Below are 15724 nucleotides of genomic sequence, written 5' to 3'. Positions count from 1 at the left end.
TGTTTTATATTACAGATAAATGAGACTGTCAGCAAATCTGAATCTGCAATTCAGTGGGAAAGAAAAAAAAACAATTCTAAAGTTGTAAAAAGTTTAAAAAATCTCATCTTGCTGAGCAGTTGGAAAGATTGGTAAAATAAATAATGTAAAATGAAAGGCTTGGAGGATATGTCTGCCTTACAACAAGAGTTAGAAGGCAATAACTTAAGTTTGGAAACACATGCTCAGACTGTATATTGCATGGAGAGCTGATTTGCATTATTTTCAGTATTTTATTTCTGCTTAATAATATCTCATTGAACTTTATTGTAAGGTTGCAAAGCCTGCCTAATGTCTTTTGGCATATTATCTTGGCTTGATCCTAAATGCCTCTGCTTTATTCCAGGGAGCCTTTCATCATTCTCTCAGGAGGCTTGTCATATGACACTGTAGGAAGAAGACCCTGTTTAACAGTTATGCATGGGAAAAGTACTGCTGTGCTAGAAATGGATTATTCTATTGTTGATTTCCTCACTCTCTGTGAAACACCATATCCTAATGGTAGGCTCTGTAGAAAGTTTTCTCAGTACCTTGATTTCTAATCTCTGAAGTTTTAACCCATCAGAATCTTCTTTACTATTTCCTTTCTGTTTTATCTCTGGGAATTGGACTGCAGCAGCATCTGTTATCCCTATATTTGTCTGAAATATAGTTTACTTCCCAAATCATAATAGAATAGTTTATTATAAGGACTATTTTGCTTCTAGAAGAAAGCTAATTACTCACTGCATGTTTTATCTTTTTAATCCCAAAAGCATGTGCAGACAAAAAGTAGCATTGCAACTTTAAACTGTAGTTGCCACAGCAGTTGTGTTCATCTGTGTGTTTTTGAGCATGTGAGACCTTTCCAGGTAATGAAGAACATTTCTGTATTATTTTTAACTTTTAGTGACTTTATTCATTCCAATACTTACATGGCGTTCATCACTAACCTGTAATCTCTCTTCTACAGCAGGAGATTTTTTTATCATAGTTTAGTTGTCCCAGATGAATAGTATTATATTGCTGATGCCTCCAATGTTTTTAGCTGTCAACTTTCATCAGAATGTATAAAACTGCTTAGCTTGGAATTTAAGGTCTGCCTGAAAGAGGGCAGTATGCACTTCACAAACTTTTAAAAGTTTCTTATTTTACTGTCAAATCAGCTATCTTCTGATCCATTTTGAAAGTGATTAAAACTTAAACCCTACTGAATACGAGGAAAAGAGTTTGGGGGTGGGAGGAGGGTGTTGCTCAGAAATTAGCTCTTTCTCTCATATAACCCACTTATACAAGTTATTCTGTGTGTTCCTTTTTCTGTTATTTGAGCTGTTGAGAATATTGAAGTCAAGGAAGAGCAATTAACTTGCGGTATTCAGGAGGGTGAGCATATAAAGTATCTTCAACAGCTCTAGTCATCTAAGTGGCTTTTTCTAATCTCAACTGCTAGAGTGCAAGGACTGATTACATTCTTGAGGCTGTACATTCATGAGCTCCGTTTACCAATATGTAACTTTTTTCTTTTTTTTTTGTTTGTTTTGTTTTGTTTTTCAGATTTTCAGGAACCATATGCTGTAGTTGTTCTCCTAGAAAAGGACTTAGTACTGATTGACCTTGCACAAAATGGGTAAGAATCCTCTGTAGTAATGGTTGACTGTTGTTGATCAGCCTGTTGTTTTGCTCTATAGCTTTTTAATCTACCATCATAACTCTCTGTCCAGAACATACAATTTTTATAATATAAAATATAAAATTTTGTCTACTGAACTGAGAATCTTTAAATATCAACTTTTCACAACTTAGTATATAGTAGATGAGTAGAAAACCATGTCACTTTTTTCAGGCTTGATTGACTGACAGAAATTACTCATAGATCACTGCTGCTTTTTAAGTATCATAATTTATTTTGAAGTTGATGCCTTTGTGCTATGAGTGGAGTTTCCAGTTTTGGGGAAGGGAGCAGAGAGGAGAACTGATCAGATAGGCCAGGTAATTTTGGCTGTTGTCATCACTTAAATATTTGCTGGTATTATTGCCAAATAATTTGCTATTGGTATTACTTAAAGGACCTCAATACTGATGCAATAACTATCACATACATAAAATTTGAATGATAATATCTACTCCCTTGTGGAAGCTGTGGAAAGAGGTAGCTTAAAAGTAGTATCCTATTGCATTTTTCACAAATAATACTTGAAACATTTGAGTCTTTTGTTTCTTTGTCCATGGAACAGTCCATAACTCTTATTTGGTGGTGATTTCAAAATTCTGAATACCACAAATATTTTATGAAGGGTTTTAAAATTAGTATAGGCAGTAACAACTAACCATTAAGGGATTAGGAGCAGAGGGACTCAGTAAGGTCTTGGGAGTGTTCCTGATGAAAAATATTCAATGGTCAATGGAAAAAAATCCTTGTGAAGAGCATCCTTCTAGAGCCAAACAAAACCCTGTAAATATTTATCCTTAATGTCAATGGTGACACCTTAGATAATGAGGACTCTATGAAATTCAGAATGAGATCAAGTTTTGGCCTAATATCTTGCAGGTATTGAGCAATTGCATTTAGCTTTTCCCAGTGTTACATGGCCATATGTTGCACCCAAAACTTGTTTCTGATATACCAATAGAATTAAGCTTCTAACATTCATATTTAGTTTTACAGTGTCTGAAATTTGAAGTTATGTTAAGACTTACTCTGTTTCATGCTAAAAAAATCTTCAGCAGTTATGTTTTTAGAATACTTGTAATTCTCTTTCTTATGATTGACTTGCCAAGTATTAATTGACACCTGAAAAAGAAAAAAAAAATTAATACTGAAAATACCTAGAGACTTTGTTTTACCTTGTGTTCTCATATGGATTCATCATATTTTGTTAAAGTGAAGCCTATTCTTTATTCAATTTTAAAAGATTATTGTAGCTTTCCAGATAGCTATGTATGAAGTTCTTGGTCTGCAGAACGTATGCATTTGTTCTCTCCAGTTTTTCCTTTTGATGGGTTGAGAAGTTGTCTCTCTTTTCACCTCTCAAAAAAGGGGTACTAAAAAGGAAAAAAACCCTATGCATAGCATGCGTTTCCTTGGAGAACATTCAAATGTTCTTTGAATGCCGATATCTTTACCTCTATTAGTATTATTGACTTTTTTCTTTATTAAGACTATAACTTCTCTGAAGAAGGTGATGGTGGGGAGCACATGTGTGTATGTTCTTCTAATTGGTAACTGAGTGTTGCTGTCTGAACTTTCAGAAAGTGATCTTGAAGTTGCAAGTAGATTATGAAAAGTGTTGGACAACTTTCTGTCTCAGAATGGTATACTAATACAGAGTGAGACAGGAGTCTTCCTGTCTTTCTCCCAGGAAGAATAAACTGACTAGTTAGAAATAGCTCATAGATCATATTACTACTGCTAGGCCTTGCTAACTTAATTGTTTCCACAGGCCACTAAATTAGGGAGCTTCTAAAAATGTAAAGCTATAGGCAATAGTGGTGTTCTGGAAATGTTCTAGAAACAGTACAAACTTCAGATACCATCTAGAGTACTACAGTATGTTTATAGTGCACTAGATGAGCAGTAAAGTTTTGTAATATATTTGTTCATGATCTAATTTGATATGCATTTATTTTTCTCTGTACAAAAAGAAAGCCAACCTAGTCTTCAGTATTTTAATTGTGTTTTGCATTTAGAAAAAAAAAAAAGCATTTTCCCTAGATTAACCATCTTCCCCTTTCTTCCATTAAAGGTATCCTATATTTGAGAATCCCTATCCTTTGACTATACACGAATCTCCAGTTACCTGTTGTGAATATTTTGCTGATTGTCCTGTGGACCTCATACCTGCACTCTATTCAGTTGGTGCTCGACAGAAACGTCAAGGTTACAGTAAGAAGGTACATCATCTGCTACATACAGATGTGCTTTAAAACACTGAGATTCAGCAGTTTTAAATTATATGAGTGGCCATACTAAGACCAAAGCTTCATTTGACTCATCCTGTCTTTGACGGTGACTAATAGCAGATGTCTGGGGAGCATGTAGCATGTGTCAAGCCATATAGTCATGTTGTCCTGATGTGCTCCTATCAATTGCCGTATCACTGGAAACTAAAGGAATTCCTGGAACAGGGGTAGGGTTTATAGCCCTTGTTGATTTTTTTTCTCTGCAGTGAATATATCTAATTTTTAAAGTCAAGTGAAATTCTGGATTCTGCAGTATCTGTAGTAATTTCAATGGCTTAACTTTGCACTGCATGATATTTTCTTCCTCAGTCTATTTGTTCATCTTCCAGGAATGGCCTATCAGTGGAGGCAACTGGGGTTTGATCACTCAGAGCTACCCAGAGATAATTATTACAGGGTAAGTGATACCTTAGTGTAGTAATAATTTTCTTAGCTGATTAAGTAGAATTGAGAATATTTTGTTCCAATTTTAGAATATTTTTTGTATGAATGGTTTGAATGATAATGAGATTGTGTTCACCAAACAAGTCCTTGAGGCGTTACCAGGAAAATAAAGGAGAATGTGAAAGGAAAGGTAGAAACAAAATGATAGCAGATGTTTTACAGAGATTGTTATTAGGATGTGGTATTGTGATTGTGTGCGCTTCTTACCTAAGTATCCTGGACGAAATTTATCTTTTATTCTTTTAGTTTTTTGAAAAAAGGTTGAGTGCAGTTTTAAAGCACAGGAAGTACATTATGTAGTTATGGAATTTCCTTCTTAAAGGGGAAGCCAGTCTGTTATCTCAAAAAGGACAACTTAATAATACTTTGAGACTGATTCTTCTAATTCTACAGTAAGGACCATATGCAAAATTTAATTTATAACTGTGTAGTGCATCACTGAGAGCATTACTCAAGTTTTTTTTTAGGACAGCCCAGGAGCCCTAATGAGGATTACTGTCACTTTATACTATTCATTGCAGAGAGTTTGGGAGACAGTCCTAAAAAATGTAGTCATCTGATTCTCAATTTCAAGGCTAAATAAACAAGTTAGGTGACTCATTTACAGTGGGATATTGTATAATTAGGCAACTTCTTTACAAGTGTCACTCCTTATATAGAGCATACGTTAAGAAGCGGCACATGGTAAGGTATGTCTCAGTATTTAAAATGATAAGTCGGTCTTAGTACAGTGGAATCATCAGGGAGTTAGCCTCCAAATGTTTTTCTAATCCCTTCTGTCCAAAGTCATTGGGTGCACATGTTGGTAAATTGGCTTCCAATAAATTGTGAAAATAAAATGTCACTAAGAATATTAATTGTATTGGAACTACCCTTTTCAGGGTTAAGGGAGTTGCGTTAATGACAGTCAGAAGAGCTCAGGCACAGCAGGCATCAGAAGAGTTGATCAGAAGGTGTACAACTAAGAGTTTATTTTTAGTTACAACTACACTTTTTATCTACTCCTGTATATAACATGCCGGCACGCTATTGGTCAGTAGATCACCTAACATACATAGACACATCCTATTGGTTACAAGGCATTTTACATTCTACAGGTAGCTCTCTGCTCCTTAAGGTTGCACCCATCAGTTACTTCAGGCCGTAGGAAGACCTCACGCACACTGTCACCCCTACAGATAGAAACAGAATGTTAACTGTGTACTTTCCAATCTGTAACAACAAGTTCTAGCACTCCAACTAACCATTTTACCATCTTACTAATTTTTTAATATTCCATAGGCATGCTGATGGGTCAATCAAGTTTTGGGATGCCTCGGCAAGTAAGTGTTTTCAGCAAAGACTTTTTCCTGTGCAGTAGAAGTTTTCTAAACTGATTTCTCTAATGGAAAATAATTGCAAACCAGCCATTCTCGTTATTTCTTGTGTTCTGTAGAGTCAGTAACTCCATAGGAAATTTTGATTTAAAATGAAATATAGTTAATGTTATTTCTTAGGTGCTTCCTGTTTTGTACCATTTCAAAGTAAATGCACTGGTAGTTCTAAGGGTCAGTTAATACAGAAAAATTCTAAAATTCTTTAGAAGTACCTTCAACCTTATTTTTGAGCATAGACTTGCATAACAGGGAAATGAGTTCCTTTTTAATGCAGTTGATTTTCAGTAAGTTATTTCTGTCTTTTTAGACAGGAGAGAGGCATGTGTTCAAGACATCAGCTCTCCATAAATTACACTATCTAAAACTGAGAATTGGAATTTGTGCTAATAAAAAGATTTATGCATTTGTGAAGAAAGGCAGGAGAAGAGTAAAATAAAGACATTTTTCTTTGGAACACTGAACAGGCCTGAAGAGTCTGACACTGTTTTACATTTCTCATCTTCAGTCAAAGGGTCAATTGCATCTGATGGCGTACACAGCTCACAGTGAGAAATGCAGTAAGAATTCAAAGTAGAAATGACTGCATAGAGTTAGATGTTTTAATTGATCTAGTTCTGACTAACCTTACTCTTGGTACTTAAAAACTGTTTAAAGCAATCTTGGAATCGTCATCAGTTGTCTTTGAAAACTTCTGGAAAACCGATGAGATTCCAAAATGCTATGGTGTGTTTGGTTGTGGGAGGGAACAGATGCAATGTATATGTTTAAAAATGAGGAGGAGGTCTATTTGGAGTGTAATAGATCTTTAATTACAGTTTGCGGTGGGAGTGGAACCTGGGAGAGAGAGGAGAGAGTGGGAAGCCAAACCTGATGGATTCTGTGTGCTTAAAAATTCTATTCAGCGTAGATCTGTCAAAAGAGGATTCTGCTAAAGACACACAGTTTCTTTCTAAAACAGATAAATTAACCTGTTAAGGGAGAAATTGCAAGTATCTCTCTATTAGGACAGTCTTACAGATGAACTAGGGAAATGTGATTCAGGTAAAACCATTGAAATATGGAAGAGGAGAAAGGATGCTATAATTTAAGTTTTCCTAATGTCGTGATTAGTATTCATAGCAGATTTGGGCCACTGACTAGAGAATAGGCCTGTGGAGTTTGAAAACAGCATGAGGACAGCTCAAAGAAAATTTAATACAGCATTAGAATTACAGTTGAGAAGGATACTATTCAAGAATTAGCTATATCAAAGACAGTTTACTTGAATATAGTATCAATAATGTACACTCAGAACTTAGTTTCTGGGGGTACAAATGAACATGTCATGAGTTACAGTCTATGTTGTGTAGAAAAGATAATCCCTGCAATAAGTAAGTGGGAATGTCTGTGAAACCAACGTGGAGTAACTCACTGGAGTTCTAGGAAATCCATTATCAACAAAAATGTGGACTGACCAGAGGGCAGCACTTGTGAATGATCAGACAAAATAAAGTATAAATTGGAGGAACTGGGGCTGTTATGTATGAGAGCACAGGTGAGAGGCCATGATTTGAGATATTGTGGAAAGAAAGAAAAAGAGCTTTAATTCCTGTGCCATAGATGAGATTAAGTTGTGGGTATGGCATAAGTAACTAGATGTTGTTATAAAGGGATCTCTACATAAAATAAAGCCTTGAGAAGCTGTGAGGGCTGAGTTTATAACTGTAGTTTAGTACACATCTCTCAGGATAAGTGTTGGGGGTAATTTTTTATACTAACAGATCCTGTCTTGGTCAAGTGGTGCACTGCATAGGCAGAGGCAACACAGATAGTCATTGCTTCTGCTCTGCTCTCTTTTGCTGAATATAGTAGCTTTCTCTATGAAGACAAGTTAATAAATAAAAAAAAAAAATGACGACAAAAAGTATCTGTTTAGATAAAAATTGACTTTTCTCTTTTGCTTTGTTCCTAGTAACGCTGCAAGTACTCTATAAGCTAAAAACAGCCAAAGTATTTGAAAAATCACGGAATAAAGATGACAGGCCAAACACAGATATAGTAGATGAAGATCCGTATGCTATTCAGATCATCTCGTGGTGTCCGGAAAGTAGAATGCTCTGCATAGCTGGAGTTTCGGCACATGTCATTATCTACAGGTTCAGCAAGCAGGAAGTGACAACAGAGGTCATTCCGGTAATTAGTTAGGGCCATTTTTTAACTTTGTAGGATTTAGCTATAAAAGACTGTTCCAGCAATTTACTGCTTTATTGTCTTCTATTGTATTAGTGAAATGGACAAAACCAGTTTCCTCAAAATTAAGAGATGTGGGATTTTGGAGGAAAAAAAATTAATTGCAAAATTCAACAAAACTAAATATTGCACACCAAGATACTGGTTTTCAGTGGCCTTTTCATGTTTTACAGCCAGTAATAGTTCTTGGTCTGTCTATCAAAGTCTACTTTGCAGATGATGAGAATAAAACAGTGGAAAACTTCCTTTCCCCTGCACTGCAATTAAAACTAATATTGTTATAGATTCAGAAGAAGGAAATCTGAAGTACTGATGAACTTGCACTTTAAAATGTATGATCTACTTCAGCACAATGTCAAACACTGAACTAAGTCCCATGTATACAGTATTGCATCAGTATAAAGCCTAGCTGTATATGTGGCTCTAGCTCTCAGTTTTACCATTACTGAAACCATGAACCAAGTCACCTTCAAAACTGAGAATGTCTGTCAGCAAAACGATAACTAAATGGGTTTTTTATCCACTAATTAATTTCTTTCAGTATTAAGAAGCAAACTTTTAAAAAACTGGGAAATATGTCAGACTCAAGTTTTAGCAATACTCAGATATTCAGTCTGTCATAGTTAGTACAACTCTGTTTCTGAAGACTACATATATACTTAGGTTGCACTGTTTACTTGACTACTGTTATCTTTTTTTAAGGCAGTTAAATGCCTCCCTGACATCCGATCCCGTCAGATCTCGGAAGCTAAGCAGGGTCAGCCCCGGATTAGTACTTGGATGGGAGACCTCCTGGGAAATGCCGGGTGCTGTAGACAGTCCTGAGGACTTCACTGGCACTGTCCAAGCTCGCTCGGCCGTGGCAGATGAACCTCAGGACTTAAACGGTGGGGCCAGTTCTGCGCACGCTGAGCCTCACCTAAAATCCACTGCGCAGGCTGGAAGGGCACACCCACGTGGGGACAGCCCTTCCCAAATCTTCCTTCGCGAAGCTGAGCCACACACACACACTATCTTTTTAAAAATGGAAAAGTCCTGGATGTCGCTTACCACTACAGTCTTCAATCACCCTTTGTTTACTTCATATCCAGTTTTTTTTGAAAGGCAGACTTTACTGATATATTTTTTTCATTTTAATTCACAGATGCTGGAAGTACGTCTGCTATATGAAATAAATGATGTTGAAACTCCAGATGGTGAGCAGGTACCACCTTCATCAACTCCAGGCACAGGTTCCAATCCTCAATCCATTGTTCCCCAGTCTCACCCATCTACTAGTAGCAGTTCATCTGATGGACTTCGTGATAATGTCCCATGTTTAAAGTAAGTATATTTTGTTCCATTTTCATTGAGTGTGAGATTTTACAAGAATATGTGATTAGAATATATGTACTTTGATATTACTACAGATAATGTCATAGCTGGTGAAAACGTTCTATTTTGTATGGCAACATTTTCCAAATATCTGAAACTTGAACTCTTGTTTTAAGAATAAATATTGCAATTTTAATTTCTTTAAACTTCGTAAGTTGATCTTTTAAAAAATCTGAAAATCCTTATGTTCTTATTTAGGAAAATTTGGCATAAATGTTAGTATAGTTATAGATGGTCCTACTATAGAGCAAACATGTTTTAATAGCAGCAATTTAGTCACTTTGGTATCTTATTGTCCACTGAAGTGAATAGGAAACGTGATGTTTTGTGGCACTCCTTAACTTTAGACCAAGCATGCCTGAATACATTCCTTTGTTAGTTTTTTAGAGCCAAATCAAAAGTGATGAAAATTCTTACAATAGCTAGCTGAGTAGTAACTCTTCAGGCTTATAAATAGTTTCTTTTTTGAAAACTCTCCAAGAGAAGTACTTGATATTTCAGAAACAGAATTAAATAAATGTCCTATTGTCAAGGATCTTCACTTTGCATGATACCTCATAGTGCTTACAATGTAGGTCTTTGACTACTTTTTGATATTTTAATTGATAGTTTTTTTCTGTAAGCTTCTAAGCTTTTACTGGTTTGGAAAATGAAAGTTAAAAGAAGGAAATCTTTTTTTTAACTCTTGTACAAGAGTGCATTATGAGACCTCTGGGCCATTACTTTTTCTACCAGAATGTAATACATATTTTATATATCTTACAGATATAAATTTAAGTATGTACTTTTTGTTTTCTGAGGTTTTAAGGTCCCAACTTGGATTTTAATTCTTTGAGTGCACCTATCTAGAAAATAGCTAAGTCCGATGTGATTGCTTAATGTATCTGAGTGAGGATTTTCATATTGTATTGATTGTACTGAGTTGCAGAGGTGTATTTCTAAAGAAAACTCAAGTAAAAAAAAATAAAAAATTCTGAGATTTTGTAAAATATTGGCAAACCAAAATAAGCATTAGTGAGAATGAATGGGTAAAATAAGAATTCAGGAAAGAGAGGAACACGATTTCTATGTAAATTTTTTCACCTTAAAAAGTGCAGGAGCTAATCCTTTCTTCAGGGCATGCACAAATTGTTCATTAGCATTCAAACAAAAATCTTTCCAGGAACTTCAATTCCCCAAGTCCCAGGTTCATTGCATAGAACTGGTCTACCATTACAATAGTTTATTTGTTTTCATTTTCTTTCTGCTGTATCATCAGCTTTGTTTGCATTTGTCTCAACGCACTGTGCTTCTGTTTCCCTTTTCAGTATGCTTATTACACATGCAGCCCTCACCCACTTCCATTCTTTAAATAAGAATTCTTCTGGGAACTCTGGGAAAAAATGGTTAACACCTTCTTTTTGGATGCTGACTGAACACTTTTATCTATTCAAGGCAATGCAGCATAATAGCTCTCTGTTGTGCCTTGCTCTGAAAGTAGGAAAAATTAAGTACTTGTGGTCACTGTTTTATTAATTTTCAATCAAAAGGGCCCCTAAAGACATGAATTAACAGTTTCAATGTGGGGTTTTTTTCTTGTTTCTTTTATGTGGTTTGGATCATATTTTTTACAATTGTCCACACTTTCCAGTGTGGTGTAGTATGTAATGAACTCTGAGCCCATAAGTTAAAAATTGAGACTATGGAGAGGCATAAAAAGACACCATGTTTTGTTTGTTTTGCAGAGTAAAAAATTCACCCCTCAAGCAGTCTCCAGGCTACCAAATTGAGCTAGTTATCCAGCTAGTGTGGGTGAGTGGGGAACCTCCTCAACAGATAACCAGCTTAGCAGTTAACTCAGCATATGGCCTGTAAGTATATTCTACACAGTTCTTTCATTATTCTGTCATATGGGTTTAAAATTTTCCATTAAAATCAAGTCTCTATGTGCGTTCACATGATCTGCAAAACAGAGAGGTAATCAGTCTGTTGTGCTTAGGAGATAATTCCTTTCGGGTCCTGACAGATCCTGATGATGCTAGCAGCAGAAACAAATCAGCATCACTCTTCCTCACCCAGCACTGTACAGCCAAGTGTGTCATTTAATGCTCTGTCAGATAGGTTGGCAGGTACAATGACAATCATCTGTTCTACTCAGTGCCATGTTTTCACAAGAGAACAACTAAACAATACTGCACCCTAAAATAGTAATTTATAGGTATTTAGATATGTACAATCTAGGGTAATTCATAAAAATTAGGAAGCCTTAAAATGCTGAACAGCAAAAAATATTGATGTGAAAATTTACCAACATTTAATTAGCACTGTCTTTCCTTCCACTTCTCTTTTTGCAGAGTAGTTTTTGGAAACTGTAATGGTATTGCCATGGTTGATTACCTCCAGAAGACAGTGCTCTTGAATCTGGGCACTATTGAACTGTATGGCTCCAATGATCCTTATCGCAGGGAGCCACGATCTCCTCGAAAGACTCGGCAACCGTCTGGAGGTGAGTAACCCAAACCATGTTTTAAGCTCAGAAGAAAGGCACAATTGGTCGTCTAGTCTTAGTGTCTATTCTTTGAATGCAAACATACTTTTCTCTACTGCAGTTATATCCTTTCTCCTTAATCTGTTCCTAATGTCACTATTGCAGGTTTGTTAAATCATGTTTCCTTAAAAATTGTTGACTAGTGGATTCTCATGATGCTTGATATCATTACCTAGTTTTTCAGTGTAATGTTTCAAGAAAAAGCCAACTGGAAAATACTATGTGTGAATAGATATAAATATGTACAGTGGATATATGAAGTTTATAAGAATTTAACATAATAATACAGCATGAAGGAATATCCCAATATTTCTGATAAAGCTAGTACCCATATCATGTACTTGTATAAACCCATTAATGTTTGCAGATATCCATTGTATTTGCTGGCATCTTTGACTTCCTATTTTGAACTTTGACTGGAAATGTCCCTGATAAGCTAAACCATGTATGTTGTTTATGCTATTATGTTATGCTTGAGAGGAAGCCAAATTAACTTCCACATAGAAACTGGTAAAATAAATTTCTCTTTGGGAAAAAAAAGGCACTTTGATTTAAAAATATGCTGAAGAGTGTTCTCTTTCAGCTGAGGAGAACAGTGGCTTTTCAGTCAAAATGCCAAGCTTTTTGTTACCAAAAGGAAAATTTAGTAGTTTAAAATTTTCTTCTCCCTCATGGAAACTCATAAGGTATTTCAGGAACACAGCTAAAGACAGAATGATAAACAGTGTCATTGCTGCCCCAAATGATTATTTTTGATAGGAAATAAATTATTCAAAAGACTATTCTTCATGTGCTGGTGTTGATTTCTGTGAGAGATCTATAATAAAGTCCTGGTAAGTTCTTCAGGCGACATTTTATTAAAATGAATGAATGTCTATAATGTATTTTAGCAAATGTTGGTTTCAAAAAGATTCAGTTAACACCAATCAGCTTATTTCAACTGAGAAAACTTATCTAAAAGTCACTAATATAGACCAGGACATATGCAGCTGTTATCCTTTCAGATAGATATTTTCTTCTATGAAATAAAGTAAATTACTTTGAGCAAAAGTACTAACTTTACTGGTTGACTGTGTTAACTTTTCTAGGGCTTCAATTCTACATCATGCATTTCGATTATAATCTGCCTTTTATAGTGCTAAATATCACTTGCCTTTGTTTTCTTAGCTTTTCTTATTTTAATGTCCTCATAACTATTTCAACTCTGTCTCTAAGATGTTCATGATTAAAGTCGTTTCTGTTCATGAAGCTGTTATGTAACGTCATATTTTTTCATCTTAACTTTTAATACTAACAATGTGCATGGCAAGAGCATTTTAAAAACCTGGTTATACAAGTTATTCAACTGGCTTTTCTGTCTCAAATGTACTGTTAGTTCTCCGTCTTTCCTTTTCTCATTGCTTCATAAAGGTATGCTGACTGTGGCTTCTTGCATGTGCGGCCTTTCTAACTTATATTCAGAGTCTGTGAAAAAGCTTCGCACCTCTTATATAAGTAAGTCATCTCATGGCATTCGAATATTTTTGAACATCTGAATTTGATTTTTTTTGACTTGTTCACTCACCATAAATATTTTTCTTAGTCTGTTTTACTTTTGGAAACTGATTTTAATTCATCATGCATCTATTGTATTTCTTGTTCATGATATCTTTGAAAGAAACCTGAAGAAAAAAGCAACCACGATAGTCTCTGTATTTTGTCTTTTAAAATAAATAAATATCAAAATCAAAAGGAGATTCTACTTCACAAGTTACCGATGTTCGCAGACCCAAGATCTTGCAAGTTAGTGTTCTTTTATTAGAAACTTCCCTTGCTTGGTTGCTTTTCTGGCAGAAAAAGCTTCAGAACTCTAGAGTTAGAATATTAGTAGCATTAATAATAATAATAAGCATTGTGATAAACAGTGATTTTTCTACTACAAATAAAAAACTACTTCTACAAAGATGTTTTGTATAAGGATTAAGAATCAAGGTGTTTGTATATTACACAACACTATGCACAACCTTCGAAGCAGTTTTGAAGTTCGGGTAACTATGTAACGGAGGTAGCCCATCAGAATCAGCATTTACCTGAGAGATTCTCTGACTCACAACATCATTTACAACATCCAAGAAATTGGAGAATGTAACAGTTATTTCTTATAAGCATTGTTCCTTTCCCCAGGATGCCACTTTTTTCCAGCCCTTGGGCAGAGGTAGGTAACCTCACCCCATTTTTTAATGTAGAGTGGAATAAAGCAAAGCTGCTGAAAGTATGAACTGGAATTAAAGGAAAAGTAAAAAAAAAATACTTTGTACTTTCATCCAATTCATAGTTGTGCCATTTTTTAATGCAACAACAAAGAAGAAATACATCTCAGAGAGTAGTCCTAATAGTCAAATAGTACTTTCTCTACAGTCTTTCATCCTCTGCTGCCAAGTCAAAAAGGGAACCGGGCACAAAAGAAATGCCTCCACCTTAAGATAATACAGAGCTGAAAACCAGGATCTGGCACTGATTATTATTTTGATGAAAAGCAAAAGATGGGTAGAAATTCCAAAACTAGTTTCTGAAACCAGATACTGTAAAGCTGAATTCAGTTGGACTATTTTATTTAGGAATAAGTTAAAACAGGTTTTGCAGAAAAGAGTGGATCTCAAACATGTAGTTCTTTCTGTTTGTCCTATTGACAATATCTTGGTTAGCTGGAGCTACATTCATTTTAAAAGCTGAAAATAATTTCTCTAGTTATCATTTAATATTTCTCATTATTTGTAGTTCTTTCAATGTATGTATTCCTCAGACTTCAATAATTCAAATAATAAGTATTATTGCTGTGTAATTTTCCATAAATAGTAAGTTTGTTACAATTAAGCACTACTCTTTGATTTATTTATAGGATTGGAATTATATGACATAGTCAGAACACTTTGGGATTTGCATTCTCCCTTTTTTGGACATTAATGTCTGTATTTAGTGTTTCAAAAGTGCAAGTAATTTATACTTTCTTGGTTTTATTTAGAAAGATATGCTGTCATTGAATTTTTTATCTTGAAAACATTTGTATTTTAATACTTTAAAATTAATTTTTCTATGAATAAGACATTTTCAGCAGCTACACAACTCTAATAATCTTTAGGGAGTATTAGTACTTAATATCTAAATTGTCCTAGAAAAAATGCTTAGGTAGGTAATGTAATGTGGTAGTTTTAGAAAATTCCTAGTCTTTGAGACAAAAACTGTATTTAAGAAAAAGAAAAAATATTTGGACAAGGTCTTGATTAGTTACATTAAATTCAAATTCAGACAACATGCAACAGAGCAGCATATTACTCTTGTACATATCCCAAAATTGGCTGAACTGAAAATTAAATTGTTTCAATATGAGTGCGAGGAGGGGAGTAGGAAAACATAATTCTTTGTTACTCAACCACTTCCAAAAAATGCAGGAAGGATTGGTCCTTCCTCATTAAGAACCCTCTGTATGTTTCAGCATAGCATGTCAATTCAATACATCATCACTATTTGCTAACATATTTAGAATTTAGTAAATGGCATGTCCTTAATCAACTAACTGAAAATTTATTCATGCGGTTTTTAAAAAATTCATATAGTGAGAGTTATGTAACTTTCTAGAATATGAATGGAAATGCAAGATTTTTCCCTTCACTTATGTTGCAAGAATATGATGTGTGTTTCTGTCATCTTATTTTTTCTACTCAGACAAGAAATTCAGATTCCCGTCTTAAAGCAGCATCTATTTAGAGACAAGGCTCTCTACACTAGCTAGACTGTACACTGTCATTTCAGGCTAGCT

The 15724-nt window shown here is 34.9% G+C and overlaps 1 protein-coding gene across 9 annotated transcripts in view; it reads left to right on the top strand.

Moving 5' to 3' along the window:
• STXBP5 (syntaxin binding protein 5) overlaps positions 1 to 15724 on the top strand; it is a 105888-nt gene that overhangs the window by 59932 nt on the left and 30232 nt on the right. For all 9 annotated transcript variants that reach the window (XM_071549370.1, XM_071549367.1, XM_071549364.1 and 6 more), the window contains exons 11-19: positions 386 to 540; positions 1573 to 1645; positions 3762 to 3909; positions 4308 to 4375; positions 5704 to 5744; positions 7750 to 7970; positions 9172 to 9350; positions 11126 to 11251; positions 11735 to 11886. In XM_071549370.1, the coding sequence (XP_071405471.1) occupies positions 386 to 540; positions 1573 to 1645; positions 3762 to 3909; positions 4308 to 4375; positions 5704 to 5744; positions 7750 to 7970; positions 9172 to 9350; positions 11126 to 11251; positions 11735 to 11886 (1163 nt within the window). The remainder of the gene's footprint in view (positions 1 to 385; positions 541 to 1572; positions 1646 to 3761; positions 3910 to 4307; positions 4376 to 5703; positions 5745 to 7749; positions 7971 to 9171; positions 9351 to 11125; positions 11252 to 11734; positions 11887 to 15724) is intronic.

The sequence above is a fragment of the Pithys albifrons genome, chromosome 2 (genome assembly GCF_047495875.1).
Source record: "Pithys albifrons albifrons isolate INPA30051 chromosome 2, PitAlb_v1, whole genome shotgun sequence".
Lineage (NCBI taxonomy): Eukaryota > Metazoa > Chordata > Aves > Passeriformes > Thamnophilidae > Pithys > Pithys albifrons.
The sequence above is the reverse complement of the archived record's forward strand: the minus strand, read 5'-3'. Positions and strand labels throughout refer to the sequence as shown.